The sequence below is a fragment of the Danio rerio genome, chromosome 19, assembly GCF_052040795.2.
Source record: "Danio rerio strain M-AB ecotype USA chromosome 19, GRCz13ab, whole genome shotgun sequence".
NCBI classification, from domain to species: Eukaryota; Metazoa; Chordata; class Actinopteri; order Cypriniformes; family Danionidae; genus Danio; species Danio rerio.
In genome coordinates this window covers 50,141,564-50,164,507 of record NC_141039.2, presented here as the reverse complement: position 1 = coordinate 50,164,507, position 22,944 = coordinate 50,141,564, and the positions used below count along the sequence as shown (strand labels likewise).

General features: G+C 36.4%; 1 protein-coding gene across 6 annotated transcripts in view; it reads left to right on the top strand.

Annotated features, from left to right (window-relative positions):
- Nucleotides 1–22,944, top strand: part of clspn (claspin) — a 38,046-nt gene that overhangs the window by 3,532 nt on the left and 11,570 nt on the right. The window contains exons 2-19 of one of the 6 annotated variants that reach the window (XM_087296061.1): nt 1,652–1,716; nt 2,306–2,346; nt 3,637–3,748; nt 4,066–4,412; nt 5,899–6,063; nt 6,441–6,497; nt 6,591–6,663; nt 9,936–10,038; nt 10,136–10,581; nt 12,217–12,405; nt 13,314–13,468; nt 14,733–14,926; nt 15,003–15,055; nt 15,286–15,467; nt 17,643–18,180; nt 19,998–20,058; nt 20,857–20,959; nt 21,480–21,583. In XM_087296061.1, coding sequence (XP_087152187.1) covers nt 3,700–3,748; nt 4,066–4,412; nt 5,899–6,063; nt 6,441–6,497; nt 6,591–6,663; nt 9,936–10,038; nt 10,136–10,581; nt 12,217–12,405; nt 13,314–13,468; nt 14,733–14,926; nt 15,003–15,055; nt 15,286–15,467; nt 17,643–18,180; nt 19,998–20,058; nt 20,857–20,959; nt 21,480–21,583 — 2,819 coding nt within the window. In that variant the 5' untranslated portion in view covers nt 1,652–1,716; nt 2,306–2,346; nt 3,637–3,699. Of the gene's footprint in view, nt 1–1,651; nt 1,717–2,297; nt 2,347–2,584; nt 2,807–3,636; nt 3,749–4,065; nt 4,413–5,898; nt 6,064–6,440; nt 6,498–6,590; nt 6,664–9,935; nt 10,039–10,135; nt 10,582–12,216; nt 12,406–13,313; nt 13,469–14,732; nt 14,927–15,002; nt 15,056–15,285; nt 15,468–17,642; nt 18,181–19,997; nt 20,059–20,856; nt 20,960–21,479; nt 21,584–22,944 lie in introns of those variants that run through there. The other 5 variants (XM_087296065.1, XM_087296062.1, XM_087296064.1 and 2 more) reach the window with 5 other exon arrangements.

Genomic DNA, 22,944 nt, shown 5'->3' with positions numbered 1-22,944 from the left:
AACGCATAACGTCAACATTTTCACTCACTAAAATTAAAGCTCAATCTTTTGACATCAGAAAGAGTTTGTCCAGAGTAAAATTTGATAGAAATTTGATTTTCCCTGCTTGTTGTTAAGGTGCATTAAGCCACATTAAGCTTTTTTTCTTATGATAGACTTCAATGGGGAGAAAACAAGTAATGTTTTTCACTTTATTTATGCAATTGGGACTCTTGGTTCTTTTTACAGTAGCTGGGGTAAATTACAAGTACATTTAGACAGAAATTTGTATTTCTCTGGTTTATGTTTAGGTAAGCCACGTTAAGCTTTTCTGACTTGCGTTTCTATTCTTCAGTTTACACATTTCAGTTTAGCCTTACAAAGAATGAATTTCTTGGCGATTTCCACCCACCCACTGCATCATCGTCACAGGCGAATTAAACATATGGGCAAACTGGCAAGCGCCCAGGGCCACAGAGATGACCACAGACAAAAATGCTTATTAGGACTAACATTTCTGTGCTAAGTGGGCATGATGCACAATGGTTTTGAGGCAACGTTGGTTTTATATTTGTGCATTCAGACTTTCTCCCTAATAATACAATTTCAGAAAAAATATTGTTTGCAAATACTAATCAGTGAAATCATATTAGCAGCGAATGACTATTAAAGTACAACACTGTTTACAGTCAACTAAATAGTGATCGTGTTGATTTGAAGTCATATTTACATGCAATTTCGAACCCAATATTTAAAGTATTGTGATTAATTATAGTGACCATTTCACAAGTTGTCACTGAACGTATGTGCAAATATAAAACCAACTTCACCTCAATCACAGGGTTTCAGGTTGAAAACTTGCAGTGTAGCAAACAGAAATGCAAACAAAATATGAAGGAAAAATACATTTAGATAATTTACAAAAAAACTGAAGGCATGCTTGTGCACAGTGAGGTATTGATTTGCATATGTTCTTCACAACCTATCCGTTTTGATTAGGTGAATTAAAGCAGGAACGTTGGGGTTGTGTTTAATGCTCTGTTGAATTTCACATACTTGTTAGAACAGCCCTATAGGGTATATGCCGATCTAGTGCTGTTCACATACTGATAAACTTCCGGTTACCTTGTTATCCGGTTATTTGTTTTTCCTATTATTGCATGCAATGTTTTTTCCTATTTCTTAAAAAATATAATCTTTTATGTTCAACAGAAGGTATCATATATGGCAGTGGTTCTCAAAGTGGGGGTCGGGACCCCTTGAGGGGTCGTGGAACAATGAAGGGGGGTCACCTGGTGATTTCCAAAAATCTACTTATTATTATTAAACCATAAGAATTACCATATTTTATCCATAACCAACTGAAGAGAAAAAAAATCTGTCGTTTATAGTTACTATAGTAGCTTATTTACTTGTTCTATTGGATTGCGACCCATGGGGTAAATACATTATATTAAAGACACAGCAATAGCGTCAGATGCAGCAGATTGATTTTATAACACCAGGTTAAACTTCTGGCCCATTTACAGCACTGAAATACATTTAAAAAATTAAACGAAGAATAGACTTTGGTCTATTGGTGTGTGTGTGCGCCATTGCATGCAAGTTTTCTGTATTTATAATCACCTCAGGGGATATTGGGGGTCGCGAGTCACTGGTATTGTTATTTTAGGGGTCGCGTGCTGAAAAGTTTGGGAACCCCTGATATATGGCATAAAGGTTTGGAACCACTCAAAGGTGAGTAAACAGTGAGTAAATAAAATCTTTTTGATGAACTATCCCTTGACTTTGATAGATTTTTATATTCTTCAGAGTCTTTACTCATTGTGAAGTATCGGTTATATTTTTGGTAACACTTAGTTTTCTTTTCTACTCTATCTATTAAAATGGATTGGTCCTCTCACTTTCTATATACTGCTTTTATTCATTAGGCTTTCTCTTTTATTGGAAATAAATCACTTTCTAATCAGTTTTCTGTTTCATTCATTGTTTATTTTGTTGTCGTGTGTGTTACTTTTGAATAAAAGCATCTGATAAATTGTGAAATGTAAATTATTTTCTCTCTCTCTTTATATGTAACCTACATTAGGCATAGTGAAAGTTGCTGGTATATTTAAAGGGATAGTTCGCCCAAATATATTAATTGTCATTTATCACTTGTTCCAAATCTGTGTGACTTTCTGTCCTCTGTTAAACACAAAAGAATATATATTTTAAAAGCTGAAATCCTGTAATCATTGACTTGTACAGTATTTGTTTTTCCTACTATAGGACTCAATGTTTTTTTTCCGATTTATTGAAACATATTTTCTCTTAAGTTCAACAGAAGGCATCATATATGGCATAAGGGTTTGAAACTGCTCGAAGGTAAGTAAATAGTGAGTAAATTTTATTTTTTGGTGAACTGTCCCTTTAAAATATCCTGCCCTCTGTTGTTGTCAATATACAGTCAGCGTTGACCAATCGGATGCTGTATTGGCGTTCCAGCGCTGACTGTTTCATCCAATCAGCGCAGCGCAAGAGCGCACAACAACCGTCCATCCAATAGCGAGGCTCGAAAAGAATGACATAGGCAGTTAAAGAAAAGCGCTCGAGCTCGGCGCGCGAAGGCTGACGTTCAATTCAGTTAGCACCATCGGGCGGGAGATGGATGTGTACGTGTTTGGCACTGTAAAAATAACATTATCAGATTAATTTAATGAGGTTTTGAATATTAAGCTTGAGTTATTTACTTTATACGTCGTGTCTCGAACGATTGATGCGGTTTTGTTTCGATTAAAAGCGCAAGACTCGACCCACAAAGATGAGCTCAGTCCTTTCAGAGCGGGTAATGTAACGTTATTCCACTTCCTAATATTCAGACATTATTTACAAAATACATAGGAATGACTACATGTGGTGGACAAGAACAAGTTTACCACTAGTTTAAACAGCAGTTTTAGTCAATTTTGAATTAATTTAACTGGTTATTTGTGTTTAGCTAGCTAGCCTGCTTGCATTAGCTATTCATCCTGTTCTTTGTCAAGAAAGGCCAAACGAGGAGTTTGACGGAGTTTTGTATAGCCATATTTGGGATTTGTTGAATTTATATTTATTATATGGGATTATATTGTGTGTATTTGCTGTAGAAATAAGCAATTAGCGATGTACATGTGTGTGTTATTCTGAATTCTGAATGTGGTAACGTTACTCGAAATAGACATGAAGTGCCCAATGTAATATTAAAGTGACAGTTCACCCATTTCCTTACTATTTACTTACTTAAATACTTAAGTGGTTGTTAAATTTAAGCGTTTCTTTCTTCTGTCAAACACAAAACAAGATATTTTGAAGAATGTTGGGGGGAAAATAGCCATTGACATCTATAGTAGGAACAAAAATGCTATGGAAGTCATTTGTCGTTTTTTATTAACATTATTTATTATAGCATTCTTTGTGTTAAACAGAATAAAGAAACTCAAACTGGTTATAAACAAGTGAAGGATGAGAAAACAATTACAAATTTTACAGTTTTGTCTTTTTAAATATGTTCCTTTTTTCAGAAATTTGTGTTTTATTAGATGTAACCAAGCTGTGTGTTTATGATAGGTGTATATTTATGATGCAGTATAATTTTACTCATTTCCAATGTATGTACTTTTTTTCTTTCCTTTCTAGCCTGTGGATGTGGTTGAGGGAGGAACAGCTGAGAGCGATTCAGACAGTGGTGTGGGTTCACCAATGGAGGAGCCTGTGATTGACAACAACAAGCGCACTGAGGACCAGCAAGGTAAGATGATACTATAGGTCCAAATCTGAATTTATTAATGTCAAAGACCTAGAATAATAGTTTATAACAAAGTCATTATTATACATTCACATATATAAAACATTAAATGCACAAAAAGTGCATTTAAATTGCATTTTAAAATTTATTAATAATAAGTGCGAATTTGATCATTTAAATGTTATGTTTAAAAGTCATTTTTATGAATAAAACATAACCAGAGGTAGAGTGTAACACTTAACTATATACAAAAATTGTAGTTTCTAAACAACCTTATTTTATGTCCCAATTAAATCAGAATTATTCTGTCTGTGTTCCAGATTCAGATGATGATATCGCCGTCAGTCGGAAGGGACGCTCTCGGAAAGCACTGCAGGACAGTGACAGCGACGGAGAGAAGGAAGAGGCAGGAATGACGAACACTTTGGTCCTGTCAGAGTCCAGCGATGAGGAGACGAAAACCAGTGAGATTGAGAGTGTCATAAAGAAGAGAGGAAAACGAGTGTCCCGCATCTCAATGGATAGCGATGAGGATGAGCAAGAAAAAGCGAAGGATGCTCAAGTCAAGCCAAAAGAAGCAAAGAAAAAAAGAGAGAAGTCACAAAGACGCAAAGAGAAAGAGAAGCGCAACGTTGCTCTGGTGAAACGGCTAAAGGAAAAATCTGAGGTGGGTGTTTAGGATGTTTAACAGGAGTGTGTGACTCAAGATTGATGTTTTAATAACTTTTAGGGCTGCTCGATTATTAAAGAAAAATCTTAACGTAGGTTATTTTGGTCTTTATTAATATTGTGTTTAATAAACGTAATAAATTGCATTCCTTAAAACTGAATTCTCCTTAAAACAATTAACACAATGCATTCAAATGCATAGATAAAAATAAACACATAGCATAAGCAAGGTAGTGCTCTTCTACAATCTCGAAAAAAAAGTTAGAAATAAAATAGAACTATCAAATAAATTATTATTTTGTAAAATAAATTTGCTTGTGTATATGTCGTAACAAACTTAAGAAGTCCAAAACGAATAAATATGCAACCACATTGGTTGTATTTTTTTTTTTTTTCCTGTGCCTGTTACAAACCCCTGATGTTAGTCTAGGGTAGGGGTGGGCAAACTCGGTCCTGGAGGGCCTGTGTCCTGCACAGTTTAGCTCTAACTCTGATCAAACATACCTGCTTATAGATTTCTAGTGATCTTGAAGACACTGATTGGCTTGTTCAGGTGTGTTTGATTAGAGATGGAGCTAAACTATGCAGGACACTGGCCCTCTAGGACCGAGTTTGCCCACCCCTGGTCTAGGGAATGGGGTTTGACATTTAATATACAATTAAAAGTAAATGTGCATATATATATATATACACACACACACACACACACATATATATATATACACATATATATATATATATATATATATATATATATATATATATATATATATATATATATATATATATATATATATATATATATATATATATATATATGTATATTTATGGTGAATGAAGTGCAAAAGACAACCAAAGCAGATATACCAAACTGACTTTTATAAGGTGAACAAAAACAATGAACTAATCAAAGTGACCTTGCTGGATGAATTAAAAAGTGTGTTTTAAAGTGTTGTTAAAAGGATACTTCACTCAGAAATGAACATGTACTCATTTTTCCTAAACCTTTATGCTTTTGTTTTTCTGTTGAAGTCAAAAGAAGATATTCTGAAGAAAGCTGAAAACCTGTAACCATTGACCTGCATAGTATGTATTACTAATATGGAAATCAAATGATACAGGTTTCCAGCTTTATTAAAGTATCTTTAGTGTTGAACTAAAGAAAGAAATTAAGTGGGCTTGACCAACCACCTATAAAACAGACTTGACTCTTCTCCAAAAAAAAAAAATCTCTCCCGGACTCTAGCACCTAATTATCTGAGCACAATTCTCTTAGCACTGCCTCATGTAGATTTGCTGAATGTCTCCTCACTTGTAAGGCAATTTGGAAATAAGTATCTGTCAAATGACTAAATGTAGATTTTGAAAGGGTTTGGAACAAGTAAAGGGAGAGAAAATAATGACACACTTTTCACTTTTGGGTGAACTGCCCCTTTAATTGCACAGCCCTAATAATTTTCATTTTGACTTTTTCCTATTTAAAGGATGCTCCCCCAGTCAAAGCTCTGAATGACAGCGGCTGTTTGCTGGGAGACTCTGACCTGTTTGATGCTCAGTTAGAGGAAGACTCTGAACATCAGCTTGAAGAAGAAGAGGAAGAGTCTCTGGATGCCATCCGATCAGCTGTGAAAAAGAAGGCCAAGTATAAAGTAAGAAAACTTTTTCTTGGTTTGACTTTTTGTGTGAAAACAAAGTACCAAGACAGAACTGCAAGTAGTTTTTTATGCATATATTTTATATGCATATTTTAACTGCAATAATTAGGACTGGAACTCAAAATGTATATTGTGAATTTACTCATTATTTATGAGTAGTAAAATTCTGATTTCATGAGTGTAAATGGTCAGTAAGCAAAACTAGTTTTGCTCATTTTAACATAGAAATCGGTCACTACTTTAAATTTTTTTAAAAGTTACAATTTGCAAAAAATAGACAAAGTTAGCACAGAATTTTAGTTGTCCTTGTTTAAACGGGTTAAACAAATCAGCTTTACTGAAGGTTATGTTTTATAATTGAATATTTACAGCCTCATCTGTCTGAGTGCAGTGGAGACGAGGAACAAGAAAACAAGCCACAACGCAAGGTGAGATTATTGTAATGATGCTTTCCTCATTGATCGTGTTCATTGTGTGATGTAGCTGAATCATTTATTAGTTTTTCCTAATGATGTTTTTAGGAGCGGAAAGCAGCGAAAGCCAGTAAGGAGGCGATGAAGCAGCTTCACAGTGAGAGTCAGAGACTGGTGCGAGGTCAGTCAGCGGTCACATCTGATCTGCATGCAATTTTAATGTTTGATTTCTGTTTAAAATAATTTAGATTTACACATCTAGTTTTAATATTGCCCTTTAAAATGTTATAAATGCAGTTGAACCAGTCAAATCTTGCACTACTGTTCAAAAGCTTGGGTCAGTAAGATAGTTATGTCCATTTGTTTCAACAAAAAGAAAAATAAATGAACATATTCAGCACAAACACATTTGATTTATCTAGAACTTAAAGTTAAAATTCTGTTATTTTATATTTACCACATTATATGGAAATAAGTATAACTTTTCATACAAGTATGAAGCACCTTAAATGTTAAAAACTGTAAAAAAAAAAAAAAAAAAAAAAAACACAAAAACTGTAGTCTATTATTATTTATTAGGCAAATAACAAACTGACAAGCACATTCAACTTCTCAGTGTGAATTTGGCCATTTAAATAATAAAAAATTAAACAATGATAATAATAAAAATAATTATGTTAGGCTCCCCAATTTTTCTAGTCTCTCTTGTACATTTGAAAATTCATAGATGACAACAATAGCCTAATTACTATTAAAATTAACTTAACATGCTTCAGAATGACCTTTTTATTGGACATTTTTTATTAAAGATTAAGAATAGAAGTTACTTGCAAACTTTATATAGTAAAGTATGATAAGCATAACATATTTCAGCATTGTTAATGATATTATAAAATGTTTAATAAGCAACATGGTAATATTATAATAATGTCTAATGACTCGTGTGATGGCTGAAAGAATCATTGCTAAATGTTTAGGAATAATTAACTTGGTGTAAATCCTTTTAAAATGTATATTTATTGTGATATTGGACTTAAGGGTCTGCTAAATCAGTGTTTCTGTTGGAGGACCAACACTGCATGGTTTGGATGTCTCCGTTGTCGCAGTCATTACAGGTCTGTCAGTCTCTGCTAATGAGCTGATGATCTGAATCAGGTGTGATTTGTTTAAAGAGACATGGAAAATGTGCAGAGTTGGTGCTCCTCCAGAAACATGGTTGAGAAACACTGTGCTAAAGGAATTAATTATTAGAAAAATTCTTCACTTTGTCTGTGCTTGCACATTTGCATAGGCTCTTTGTGAGTGTGTTGTTTCTTAGTTTTCTTAGTCTTTCATAGGTTTTTTAGTTCATGTATGTCTGTAAATTTGTTGTATGGAGCATCTTGGTCCCGGAGGCACATTGATTCGTTTTACTGTGTACTAACTGTATATAGTTGAAATGACAATTAAAGCCTACTTCACTAATGTTTCTCCAAATTCTGTGTTAATCTGGTAAATATCATCAGGATATTTACGACCAGTGTTCTGACGATCTGTGCTACCTTCTCAGAATTTGCCACCGGTAGCTTAATCTGTCATGTTTCATCTACCAAAACAGGTTTAGCACATCTTGTCAGCTTCAAATATCTATCAAAACTACTACTCTATTGAACAATGTAGAAAAAGGCATAGCAGCTTTAATTGTCCATCAGAGTGAACTACTGCCTTCATTTCATTAGTTTTATATTTAATTTGTTTATTAGAGTGGTAGTTCGTTCCGATTGACATTTGAAGCTGACAAAATGCGCTACCCCTGTTTTTACACCTTTCTTTAAGGAGGTAGTTCATTCTGATAGACATGATGTGCTAACCCTGTTTTTTTAGATGAAATATGACAGATTGAGCTACCGGTAGCACATTCTGATGAGGTAGCACAGATCGTCAGAGCACTGTGTACATGAGCAGCCAGACACAAGAACCATTTTCCCCCATGCTATTTCCCCTCTGAACCATCTCTATTTTCCTAATATGCACCTTAAACTGTATAAAGCAAAAAAAAAATGTATTGCTTGTTATTAAAGGGCCATGAAACCCCCTCGTTTCAGCAGGGTATTTTTTACACCTCTACTTTGGAAAAAGTCAGAAAAGTGGGCGTGTCCAGCTCTGTTTAGGGGGGAGTGTCGGAGGAAGAAAAGTGGGAGGGTGTGGGAGTGTCTATTTGGGCACGCGCGAGTTTCAGTCAAAATACTCACACACAGGAGAAAGTGATGGTGTTTAACCTACATGGACATCTGTAGTCGAATTATTTGCCAAATGATTAAATGGTGGACTTTAACTGCAGTTTGGCTCTTTCATTCAGGGAATTCATTCATGTCCCTCACAACAAACGAGATATTTGATTCGAGGATCTGCTCTAAGCGTGTATTTTTCATGCAATGTTTGATACCGCACGGCGAATGAGAGAAAAAAAAACCTCAGCATTTCCCGGAAACTTAGATGCACACGGCAGGTAGCGTCAGAAAGCCGCGTGTGTTATTCCGGTCACTAAATGCGGTTAAAAACCCTACACGAGGTTAAAGTTTGGTTGTGGTCCTAACATGTTACGGTGCAATAATTAACTTAGTTTGATACGAACAAACTGAAAAAACAAAGAGCACTGGTCGCTCACTTACCAAATCTGTAGAGACAGAACAATCCACAGCATCTAGAGCCGCGTCTTTATGAAGAGAATACTACAAGCGAATCCGATCTCAGCGTTTGCAGATGAGAACAGCTCTCAGGTAAACAATAATCCTCCTTAGAGACGTAAGCTATTGTTGTCGAGCGTCGCGTACACTGTTAATCCACACGTGAGTCCAGCTGCGCTCTCACAGAGAGAAAAAGAAAACGAAACTTAACAGCAGCAAACTATAAAAGCAACACTTCACGCTTGTTTTGCCAACACAACGTGGCGTCTATGTCGTGTAAACACAGTAATGAATATTAATGAAGTTGCACAATAGAGCGCGCTGATTGGTTTGAACCAAGCTTTACTCATGCATTAATGCATCACACTGTAAGATGTAATAAGACACACTCTGGCACAGACGTCCAGTCTGCACGCTGGAATACACGCTATTATCTCATGACCGTGACGCAGCTTCAAAAATTCGTTTCTAACAGGAAGTACGAATTTGCTTGAAATAACGCAAAAACAACCAATTTACACTTTTTAGTGAAATATAGGTGTCCTAATAGTGTTTTTAGCAGTGTGGGACACATACGACTGTCAACAGCTCAAAAAATGTGTTTTGGTGTTTCGTGACCCTTTAATGTGCTTTTATTTAAGTTTCCACTGTGTTTGAACTTTTTGTACTGCCTCTACTGGAAGCTCCTATCACTGACAAAGTACTTGTGTGTTCCTAACACACTTGGCAATATAGCGCTTTCATTCTGATTCTCCTTCATGATGGTCTCTCTCTTAAACATTTGCAGAGTCCTTGCTCAATCTGCCGTATCACATGTCTGAACCCAAAAGTATTGATCAGTTCTTCAAGAGAAGACCACGTCCAGAAGGTCGTGGGATGGCTTTGCTCAAGTATGGCATTGAAATATCATCTCTATTACCAATGAATCCCCCCCCTTATGCATTCATATGAAGAAATGTATTGTTTACTTTTTCACCTGTCCTCAAGGTCTGCCAAGTACCAGGCTTGTATTTTAGAATCCACTACTCCTCCAGATCAAACCACAGCACCCCAGCAGGACACAAACCCTCCACCAGAATCATCTCTGGAGAACCAGACCTCCATCACACCAGACCCAGCCTCCAGCACACACCAAGATGGTCCTGCTAATGATGGAGAAGCTCAGGTACATGGTGAAATAATCACTGACAAACCCAATCCTGAGGATGAAGAGAAGAACAGTCCCATTGAGGAGAAAACAACTGAGGGACATCCAGAGCAAGAAGAGCAGCAGGTCTCGGTGGATGCAGCCCAGACTGAACCTCAGGTGCTCAAACCTCGGAAGGATAAACTGGCCAGATTGAGGGAGCTTGGTCTGGATCCTCCTCCTGTGGTGAAGTTGTCTGCAGATGAAGGGGCTTTTGTCCAGTTGGAGGCGCCTCAGGAAAACCAAGGTACGATTTTACATAGGGAATATCATTATCTGTTGTTCTGCAATATGGAAGAGCGCTCGTTTTTGTGATTGATTTAGAACTCTAAAAACAACTGTTTATGACCGTACACAAAAAGTAGAATAAGATAATAACAGGGTTCATACGGTCCTGGAAAAGTCATGGAATTTTGGCAAGGCATTTTCCAGGCCTGGAAAAGATTTGGAAAAATAAATAAACCCAAAATAACTCTATCAAACCTCTTCAACTGCTCCAGAACGCAGCAGCACGAGTGGTCTTTAATGAACCTAAAAGAGCACATGTCACTCCGCTGCTCATCCGTTTGCACTGGCTGCCAGTTGCTGCCTGCTTCAAATTCAAAGCTCTGATGTTTGCTTAAAAAGCAACTTCTGGCTTTGCTCCTTCTTATCTGGTCTCTAGAATCTATGTGCCCTTTAGAAACTTGCGTTCTGTGAATGAACGTCGCCTCGTGGTTCCATCCCAAAGAGGGAAGAAATCACTTTCCCGAACTCTCGCATTCAATCTGCCCAGTTGGTGGAATGAACTCCCTAACTGCATCAGAACGGCAGAGTCACTCGCTGTCTTCAAGAAACCACTAAAAACTCAACTGTTTAGTCTCCACTTTCCTTCCTAATCTGCAATTGCCTCTCTGACTCCACCGCTAACTGTGCTACAAATTTTTTTTTTTTTTTTTTTAAATTACTAATGTTTTTTTCCAAGAGTTCAGTCACAGCAGGGTGAATTAGCCTTCAGCTACTAATAGCGCCCCCCGCTGCTGGAATCAGCTTCCAGAAATGATCAGATGTGCTCCAACATTAGGCACATTCACATCAAGACTGAACACACGTCTGTTTAGCTGTGCCTTTGCTGAATGAACACCGACAGGTCGCACTATATGTCTTTCTTTTCTTTTTCATTGATTTATAACCTGTTTTAACACATTTTAATCTGTTCTTATATTATTTATTTTTATTACACTTGTCTCTTTTATTCCTTTCCATGTAAAGCACTTTGAATTGCCACTGTGGGTGAAATGTCAACATTATCTCCAGCAGAAAATATATCTAAAGATGCCATTTTAAATTGCAAAAAATCTGTTTTTGAAACAAATTACAACAGCAGAAGTCAATAATTAATTTAGCCTGACATGTTTACTCTTCCAAAATATTTAAATGTTTCTCAAAATGAAATATAATGTGTTCAAAAGTGAAATTTTTTTAGTTTTTAACCCAAACATTTAAAAAGAACCAATATCAGAGCAGTAACCACAATACAGTAAAACAGTGATATTTTTCCCAAGGTTATCATACCGTCAGAATCTCATACTGGCTCATGCCTAGCTAGGACTGGCTGTTAGACTTTTTAAATTTCTTTAAAATCTGAGCTAAATTATCCATTATTGCTCTTATAATGGCTATTAAATCATGAAAATTTATATTCAAACTATTTTAGTTTTATGCAAAGCACATCAGTGTCTAGTCTTTTCTTTCATTAAAAAATTGAATGGAAATGCCATGGAAATTCAGCTTTTTGTCATTGAATGTCAGGGAAATTGGCTTCAAATGAAAATTTTTAATGTTTTAATTTTCTTTTGCACTTTTCAACAATTTATGATGGTTGATTGTGTGTCTGTTTCAGCTCTGAAAGCACTACAGGAGCGCTTCATGAAGCACTTCCAGCCCGCACCTCGTCCTAAACGCGAGCGCACATTACAGCTTAATGTGGTGAGGAAAGACAGCAGTTCATCAGGACAGGAGGAGCTGCACTCTGAATCCATCACAATCACTGTCAAGGAGGGAGAAGATGAGCCAGCCAATGTCAAACCAGGTACAGTCAATGCATTTACTCACCCGCAGGTAGGCATGGGACGATAACCGGTTTCAAGGTTTACCATGTTAACTGTTTTAAAAAGATTAGTTGTTTCTGTGGTATATGTAATTTAAAAAAAATATGTGTTGTCAAAGAAAAGCACGCTCCACATTAAAGTCCACTGGTCTCCGGTATTTGTTTTATTTGAAAATGACTTGTATTAGAGCAGTGATCACAATACTGTCAAATAATTTTCTTGAAGGTTATCATTACCTCTGGCCATTCAAGGTGTAGGTCACTTTATTTATTTATTTTTTGTGCATTATATTTTTAGCCTAAATTGTTGTTCTTTGAGATGCTTATAATAGAAGTCAGCAGGTGGCAGCACTGAGATAATAATTAATACCCTCTAGGGCTGGGTGATAAATAGTAGGAGATTAATATGTTGTTTTTCATGTGCAGTTTGTCAGTAAAGCCATTTGTATTAAACGTTCTGCATGTTTTTAGATGGAGCAGGATTGGCTACTATACTAGAGCCGGGTGATATAGATATGGCGTCCCTGATTTATTTTTTCCACAAAGTATTTACAATTTAAAATAATTTTTTTTCCCCACTAAGAAAAATTAATTATTAATATTAGATTATATAATTATAGGAAATTAAAATGCTAAAGAAAAAAAATCCCTCATCATTTAAAGATCAAGTTTAACAAACTCTGTTTACAATTGCTTACAAGACTTTGATGATGATGATGATGATGATAATAATGTCAATTAAATCAGCAGGATCAAATTAAATTAAATTATCAAGTTAAATTTAATAAAGTTACGATGATTGTAAACTCATAATAATTGTTAAAGGGACTTTTTAAAGATGTTATTGTGAGCTGTTTTAGTGTGTGTTCATTACTCTGTGTCTTTTGTAGGTGAGAAACTGGTGCTGTTGAAGTCTCGTTTGCAGCAAGCCATGGCCTTCCGTAGGAAAGAGGAGCGAGAGAGAAGAGCTGCTCTTCATCGCCTCGATAATGAAGACTGTGAGGAAGAGGAGGAAGAAGAGATGACCGAGTCAGAGGATGAAGAGGTATTGAGATTAGCCGTTTATTTTTAACATGAATTTTTGCTGTGGCTGTCTTGCTTTTAACGCATGTGGAAAATAATTTAGAATAAGGTTGTATTAGTTGATGTGAATGTACTTGAACAAACAATGAACAAAACATTTATTACAGTATTTGTTCATGTTGGTTAACGTTAGGTAATGGAAATAATGTTGTTCATTGCAAGTTCAAGTTAACTCATCATGCATTAACGAATAAGGATGAATTTATATAATAATGAGATATTAGTTAATGTTAAACTATGATAAATAAATGCTGTACATGGATTGTTCATTATTAGTTCATGTTTGTAAACAAATTAACTAACAATAACTAATGAAACCTTATAGTAAAGTGTGGCCCAAAACTCTCTTAAATGAATTCCCTTTGAGTTTAGTTTTGCCAGAAAGGTTTTGACATTTTTATAATGTTAATCTAAAATATCTTACATAGTGTTTCTGCTTTTAATATTTGTTATACTTGCATTTTTAATTGTTTTACCATTTCAAATCATTCAAAATGCTGACATGGCATTAAATAAAAATATACTAAACCTTTTACACATCCACAACAATAAATGACATCCCACAGAGACTGTTTAATTCCTGCAAACTGAGGTTTGATCAAGTGGACGGACACAAGATTGTCTTAAATTATTTTATTATTATTTAAATAAGAACAAAAACATGAAGACACACTACTTGTGTGCATTTGGCAGGGCCAGATCAGATTATTTGTTTTCATTTTAAGTAGAAAGCATTTTAATGCAATGCACTCAATTGAGGAATTGTTTAATATAGTTTAACCAGAAAAGATTTTCCGTAAACCTTGTTTAATTGTTACTGCTTTTATAGAGTTATTTATAAGAAGAAATAGCCAATAATAACTGTACCATTTGGGTAGTATTTGACTCTGGTATAAATGAAGCACCATTCGCTGAATTACAAAATACTTTTAGCATGAAACGAATATTTATCTTTCATCTGATAGTGGATGTTTATGCATTTAAATTTATTTATTTCAATCTTTAAAAAGTGCCCACTTTGTGTAATTGCGTTGTCTGCTTATTTGGTTTCTGTGTGGCATTTATAATTGACTTCAGTTCATTGCTGTTGTAAAGAGAGCCCTTGAGGCTGCATGACATTAAAGTAAACTTTTAATATCAATATACATGAAGCATTCGTTCACTCTTCATGTTACCTCTCAGAACTCAACTTCACCTTTTTAAACTTGAATCCAATTCCTTTTCAGGGTGTTGATGAATTGCTGGGAGATGGTAATGGTGATGATGAGGAGGAAGAGGAAGCGATAGATAAAGAGGAAGCAGAAGATGAAGTTTCTGTGAAAACCTGCCCATCTCCAGGCTTCAAGAGTCCGTCTCCGACTCCAGCAGACACTGACGGCACATTGATGCTGTTTGCTGGAAGCTCCTGTTCCCGCACAGGGTGTGTTTTCATAGTCTCATTAGTCCACAGCACATTCTCTGTAGTGCACACTGACTGAACGTCTCTTTCGTTCCAGGGATGGTGTGAGAAGAATAGGAGCAGCTGGCCATGAAGCTGACAATAAAATGGGTGAGATTTTGCTCCTTTTGGTGGATGTCTCGACTCTCGAAGTTTCTGTGCAGCTTCATAAACTAAATGAGAAACAATTAATCCTTTTCTTTGCAAGAAAATGAATGTGCTCTTTTACACACAAACCTTTATTTATTTACAATTAAACATGAAAGAACTTAGATTATTTGATTTTATGATTGATTGTCGAATGCATATGAAATCAGACTGAACTGTGGTTGTGTTCACAGAGGAGGACGACACGCTTTCGTTGGCTAAGGACAGCAGTCATAACAGTAGTTTTGAGCTGATGGGCTCCATGATCACCTCGTATCAGCCGAACAGAGCTGCAAGTCGAGGCCTGTCCAGCAGTGCTTTCCGCTCCCCGTCTCCCTGCCTCTTTAGATCCAGCTTTCTGGGCTCGGCCTCAAAGGTGACACACTTCTGCTTCTCTCATGCACCTTTAATGCATGCATGGAGACCCCAAAGACATGTACAAAAAAACAAGTGGAATCATTTTAAAGTAATGAAGCAAGACAAGCTAATGTCTTGACTATAATACACATACATGGGGGAAATAATTAAATGAGTGTCTTTTTAAAATGTTCATATTTTATTATGACGTTTTCTATAATTAGTGTATTTATTTTATTTTATATATTTTTTGCTTTATTAGGTTTGTCCTAGGTCAGAAAATAACAGAACCACGTAATATAAATAACATACACTAGTTCACTTCACCAATAATAATTATAAGTTATTATTTTTTAAAGGGGAATTTGACTTTTTTGGGTAGTTTTTGGCTTGAAGCAGCATTAGTTGTCTAAAATCTTTTACTTGCACATTACTCGAACACCAATACAATACAAAATTAAATACTACACATTAGCAACACACAAAAAATGTTAAATGCAATTTCTAAAAATAAAAAAAAATCTTGTAAATAAAAAATTAAATGTAATTAATGGTAATTAATGGAAATATTAACCTATTAATGAGATGTGTTACGACTTAAGTTTTTGCTCTAGGGGTTAAAAGGTAACATTTAAGGTGATGGCAAGTAAGTTAGTGGCAAAATATCAAAACGACAACCAAAATACTGCAAAAATAATTGAATTTATTTACAATAGTGAAGGGAAGTCAAACAGCAATAAATTATTATTTACAAGATCTCACAAATAAATCAATCAATGAAGATTTAGGATAGGGGGAAACCAGAATTAAGTGACGCCAAATAAAAGCAATATAACAAAAACCCCAAACCTAGCTAATATTTACCCTCTAAACTGTCTAATACAAAATAAACAAACAAAACATCTTCAGCGTTTTTACGCTTGATCTAAAATACTCTTCTAACCAAAAAATATGGAGAAAACTTACAGTGGGTGGCGCTCTCTTCTAAACTAGTGTGTTTAGACCAGGGGTGCTCAATCCTGTTCCTGGAGATCTAGCTTCCTGCAGATTTCAGTTGCTACCCATATAAAACACACCTGCCTGTATTAAAGTGGTGTTCAGGTCCTAATTAATAGGTTCAGGTGTGTTTGATATGGAACATAGGTGTGTGAGGTGTGTTCCTCTGTGTCGAGTTTCATCGCTGCTGTTTTGCTTTTCCTGAACACTTCCTGGATGTACAAGTGACTCAAACTCGCTCATTTTGAGGCAGGAACCGTCAGACGTGCAACAACTTTGACCATGAGGTAAACACAAAACAAAACTTTCCATCCGGAGCTCCTTCGCAGGACTCCACACTTGTAAACTATCGCTCCATCAGGCTCGTGCGGCTCTCGGCCCCGCCCAGACTCGTCAGCACTACCAAGCCAACCTATCACAGAGCTTGCGCTACGCATTGTTGCACTGTGTAGTTACATTTTTTGAGAGGTGCACGTCAGTGACGGCCACGGCGAAGGGCTATGCGTCAGCGCCGTAGTATACGCCGGCGTTTGACGCAGAAGTATAAATCAGCCTTAAGGGAGATTGTGGTGAGGGGGCGTGGCCGAGAGCCGTGGGAACGGGGTGAGGCCACCGCGTGAGTGGATGCACGTGCGGTGCGCACCTGCCTCGGATCCCACGGAAGGAGCTCTGGACCATAAAAGGAGGACCGATGGCAGAGGAAGCCGAGAGAGGACCGGGCCCGGGCATGTTATTTTACTTTTGCTTTCAGTTTGACGGCAGTCTCCGCGAGGAGCTGCCGTCCGTTTGTTTTGATTTAAATGGCAGTCTCCGTGAGGAGCTGCCGCCATTATTATTAATAAATCATTTTAAAGCTCCGTCGGTTCTCCTTTTATGGTCCAGAGCTCCTTCCGTGGGATCCGAGGCAGGTGCGCACCGCACGTGCATCCACTCACGCGGTAGCCTCACCCCGTTCCCACGGCTCTCGGCCACGCCCCCTCGCCACAGAGATGTTAAGTACATTAAGGATTTTCATGGTGCTACACATGCTGAGGCTGTAAATAAGCAATGGTGTTTGATTTAAAAAAAAGAAAAGGTAATTGAAAGTCTTTAGGTTTGCTGTTGATGAAAGAGTGGGGACCCTGATGTAAATTAGCTGTTAGATTACTAGCTCTAAATGTTGATAAACATTAATCCTCATGATCATCTCCTCCTGCAGAGCTCTGGTAAGATGTCCGAGCCGTCCCTGTCTCTGCCTGTGGAGGATTCCCAGGACCTCTATGCTCCGTCATCCCCCAGTGAATCTGCTCTCCCTCCGGCTGGAGACTCTCAGGGACGCTTCTCCCTGGAGGACGACACTCAATCACAACTACTGGACGCAGACGGATTCCTGAATGTGGGTCCTCGTGGCGGTCCCTCACGCTCGCACAAACGCCAGCTCATACTCGACAGCCTGGATGAAAACGCTATGGATGCTAACATGGGCGAGCTTCTGGGGCTTTGCTCGGGGGGCTTCGGCACGGGGCAGACCCAGCCCGGAGACTCTCAGCCTGGGGCAGAGGATGAGCTGCTGGGGTTGTGCTCTGGAGCTTTTACCACACAGCCTGGAGAGCCTGCTGCTGGTGCTGTTGTTGATCTCAGGGAGAAAAACAACACTTCAGAGGCAGAAGAGCAGAGAGAGGAGAGCCGTGGAGGATCTGAGGCGGATATGGACCAGCTGCTGGCGCTCTGCTCCGGAAAGTTCACAGGAAGCCCATGTAAGTCTTGCTTTTGGTGTTTATGGAGCCTTTTCACAAGACTGTTATGACTTGATGAAAAAAAATGCACATTTATATGTATTTATGTTATTATATCAGCTTTCGATATTATAAAAAACCCACTTGTAATAATTTTATTAAATGCAGATGATAACTTTTGTTTTGTTTTTCCTCATTGTAGATTTTAATGCATTAATGTTCACTAATGAGACTATTGAATAGTGTTGCTTGTACTTTTATAGTACTTTGGCAATTTAATTTGGTTGAAATTATCGTTTCAGCATCAATATCGCAATGTTCACATCTGCAATAGTCAGATCACAGTGTTCAGCCTGAATTACAGTTGAGCGGGAGCTACATTACACAGGATTTATAGAGTCACTACAAAGTTAAACCATATTAGAGTGCACGTTTATCATTTGCATGTGTTTTTAAAGCCTGTGCCTGAGCCTTTCAAGAGAGCTTAAAGCATTCAGGCACAAGAAATTATGACTTTTGGAGACGTAACAAAGATGCTTGTATTTAATTGTCTTTATTTATATAATGAAGATACTTAAAATCATGGATCTCAAACTTCCTGGAGGACCACAGCTCTGCACAGTTTTGCACCAACCCTAATCAGCTTATGCAACTAATCAAGACTCTTTGAACACTTTGATTATTTGGATCAGCTGTGTTTGATTAGGGTTGGAGCAAAACTGTGCAGATATCTGGCCCTCCAGGAAGTTTGAGACCCATGCTCAAAATAAAGGAACAAAACGTGTCACTGGGACGGTACCTTTTTTAATTTTATTTATTTATTTTTTACTTTTATTAGAGAATACAACATTGCATGAAGTACAATATAGTGTAACAGGTTTTTATTTTTGCATGTTTGACCATCAATTTATAGCTATCAAAATGGATGTAAATGCATGTACAGAACAAAAAGCATTCTTAGGACATATAAAAGAGAGAGAACATTTTTTATAATTAATAATAATAAATAAGAATAAAAAAATAAATAATTAAAAAAGATAAAGTGAAGAAAGGAAGCAAAAAGTGGCCTTGTTCTTAGATACTTCACAGTGTTCAGTATGGCTCATTATTGAAGAATTACAGGCATGACAGGAGACCATCTCTTTAAAGAAATTGTTTTTTGAAGTCGTAATGCATATGTTACTTGTTCCATTTGATACAGTTCCCACACTTTTTGGAGGTCATGGAGGTTTAGAATTTTGGCACTGTACCTTTAAGGTCAGATTGTGGACTTGATGAATACAAAAGTGTACCATTTGAAAAGGTAGACACCCCAGTGACCTGTTTCTTGTCCAAATATATACATTTCAAACCTAAAACACAATTATTCTTACCCAATTGGCAGATTATTTTTCTTGTTTTATGGAAAACACACTTTATTTTGACATATTTCTGCAAGTGAAAATAAATCTATATTCTTAGTTATTTGCATTGTGATTGCTTAATTTCTGTACACGATTACTGTTGGACTTTCCAGAAAAATTAAAATAGAGCTGTTTAAGCCATTTGATGAAACTATTAATATCGCAATATTTACTACAGAAATTAAATATTGCAATGTCAGATTTTTCCATCATCATGCAGCCCCAGTTGAAGTATTTGTTTACTCTGCATATTGCATTGTTGTATACATGTTCAAAGTATTCAGCTCACAATAATATCATATTGTGATTAAAGCTTCAGCAATTTAACTGCAACAAGAAAATCTGAAATAGTCATAAGCTTAGTGTTTATGCTGAGGGTAAAAGTATGTTTAGCTTTTAAAGATTTGATAACAATTGTTGACTTTTTCTTTTTAGCTGCTTCGTCACTGAGATCAGTCTCCAGTCCTGCCTTTGAAAAGACGTCTGAAACAAACAGGTACTAAACTAAATTCATCAACTTGTAAATGCGATTTCTTAGTGTGTTATTGGATTTGTCTAAACAAAAAAAATGTTGGTACAGTTTTTGATACAGTAGTGCAGATTACTCAGTTGAGTCCCAAACTGTAGTATGTTGAAAAGAATATGCCTAAGGATCCTGGATGCTCTACTTCAGCGGTGTCCAAACTTGGTCCAGAAGAGACGGTGTCCTGCTGAGTTTAGCTCCAACATGCTTCAACACACCTGCAAGGACGTTTCTAGTACATCTCGTAAGAGCTTGATTAGCTGACTCAGGTGTGTTTGATTTGGGTTGGAGCTAAACTCTCCAGGACACCGGCCCTCCAGAACGGAGTTTGGACACCCCTGCTCTACTATTTCTGGTGGAAATTCAAAGTGTGGAACAGTCCATACTCAAACCACTAATATTACCAACAATGCATTGGATCTGATTTCGATGAGAACTACAAAGTGTAAACAAACTACAAACATGGCGGAAACATGAGACCAACCAGCAAGTAGAGAGACTTCGGTAAAGTTGTTTGAATGACTTAATTAATATCTAGCCTGCTGGAAAACATTCAAATCACATCTTCTTTAATCTAAATCACATGTTTGATTTAATCTACGACACAATGTGAACTATGAAGATGTGTTTGGACATTAATTTCTGAATACATAATTATCAAAAACTTGAGGAGATTTCTCTAGATGGACGACATAGATAATGTTGTTATTCCACAATTAATATAAAGGTTGTAAATGCTAATTGCATTATACTCCCGTTATTTGATGATAGGAAGAAGAACATAATTGAAGAACAAGAAGAAGAAGAGGAGGAGGAGGAAGAGGCGGACTGTGAGTTCCGGCTGCTGTCAGATGCAGACAGCCTCAGTGAAAAGGTATTAAACAAATACAGGAAAATCTGCAAATATTCCTGCTTTATTTAGTTTAGCAGTATTGGAGAGAGGAGTACCTGTTTGCTCTGAAATTGTAAACTGCTATCAGAAATTACACTCTATTTTGCTGTTTTTTTTTTAAAATACTTTATTGATAGGACTTAAATAAATGTGCACAAAACAGTAAAACAAATAGTCAAAAACAAGCAAATTTGTTGCTTTTGTTGTCCCTTTGTGACTTTAACAGATGGAGCATGTACCTAAAAGTCTGCAAACATCAAGGTGTCCCAAGTGTCATACAAATGCACAGCAATATATATATATATATATATATATATATATATATATATATATATATATAGGGTGCTTGCACGCCACCCTTATAGTAGTAATAAATACATCAAAATGTGAAAAGGAAAATACAAAGATAATACTCTGTGTACAATCGCAGAAAGTTGCTGTGTTTACCTGTAACTGTTATGTCTTTTAGTGCCATTAACTATTTGTTTTTTATTTCCAATAGGAAAATGAGGATAAATCTGATGCTGAAGAAGAGGAAACTGAGAATGAAGAAGAGGAAGAGGAACGGGAAGCGGTGTTTGGGCCACGCCCGGGCAAAAAGAAAATGTAGGTCTATTTTTGTTCCCCAGAGAGATTTGTGAACAATGTCACTTTTTTAGGTTGCAAATCAGTGCATTTAATGTTGTGTTTGCTTGTAAATGTCAATATATGCATGAAATTCAGATGTGTTTGTTAAAATGATGCATCGTAATTATTGTAAAGATTTTAAATATTATTATATTTAAAATATATCCGAGTAGTCATACTATAATGTAATCCTGTCTGTACTGACGAGTGTGTGAAAGCTAGTTATTTAAAGGGTAGTGGCAAAGAATAATGATTTTAGATGACAATTATTCAGTATTTTAGTGCAAAACTATGATTCTTGAGTGGTCTTTTAATACTCATCTTCATCTAAATATGTCAGACTTTTTTTTTTTGACAAATTATTGTTTCACTGTTATTATAGTTTTTTTATTAGATTTTTTATTAGTTATTATATGAGTACTACATGAGTTATTGATCATATGAACTAAGCTAAATAAAGGTTTCCCCATTATATTTTATGGTAGGATAATGTTTAACATAGTTATTTAAAAATCTAAATTCTGTGGTTTCAAAACATCTAAATTTTAAGAAAGTTAAATTTTAAAGCTGTTCAAATGAAATTAATTCTGTACAATACTAATACAGTTGAGTTTTTATATATTTACAGTGGTAAAATTACAAATATCTTCATAAAAAAAACGTGATCTTAATATTGTACTGATTTATTTGCTTAATTAAAAGATTGGACTCTTTCTTTATTGTGACTGTACTGAGTAAATATTGCACAGTATAAAATATTGCACAGTGCTTGACTTGAGTTTTTATTTGCACAAGAATAATATAACAGCAATATGAATGGAGTATTGATACAGTACTACACAGTGATTTGAGTGTGAAGAGAAAGCGTTGAATACAGTATTGCACAAAAGATGGATTGCTCAAAGAAGTGTTGCTCTGCACAGTTTAGTTCTGACCCTGCTCCAACACGCTTACCTGTAGGTTTCAAACAAGCCTGAAGGACTCAATTAGTTTGAGGTGTGCTTAATAAGGGTTGTAACTAAGTTCGACAGCTGTGTGTAATGCTGTTACCTCGTAATCACGCCTCCACAAAAGTAAGCGCCTGATTGGTTAACACGGCGCACATGTCCGCTGAAGTTCAGATTTTCAAACTCGAGCATTTCGCGTGTCAATCGTGCAAAATGCTCAACTCGCGCTGCTTCATTTATGCGAATCGTATTATTCACTCCATCTGATTTGCCCGTTTCACACCGCAGAAGGTCTATTCGTGTCTTAACATGTAAATCACTTGCGCTTGATGCTTCTTCAGGGGTTTGGTGTGAATGCAGTGTCATGGGATGTGAATGTTTTACTATATGATG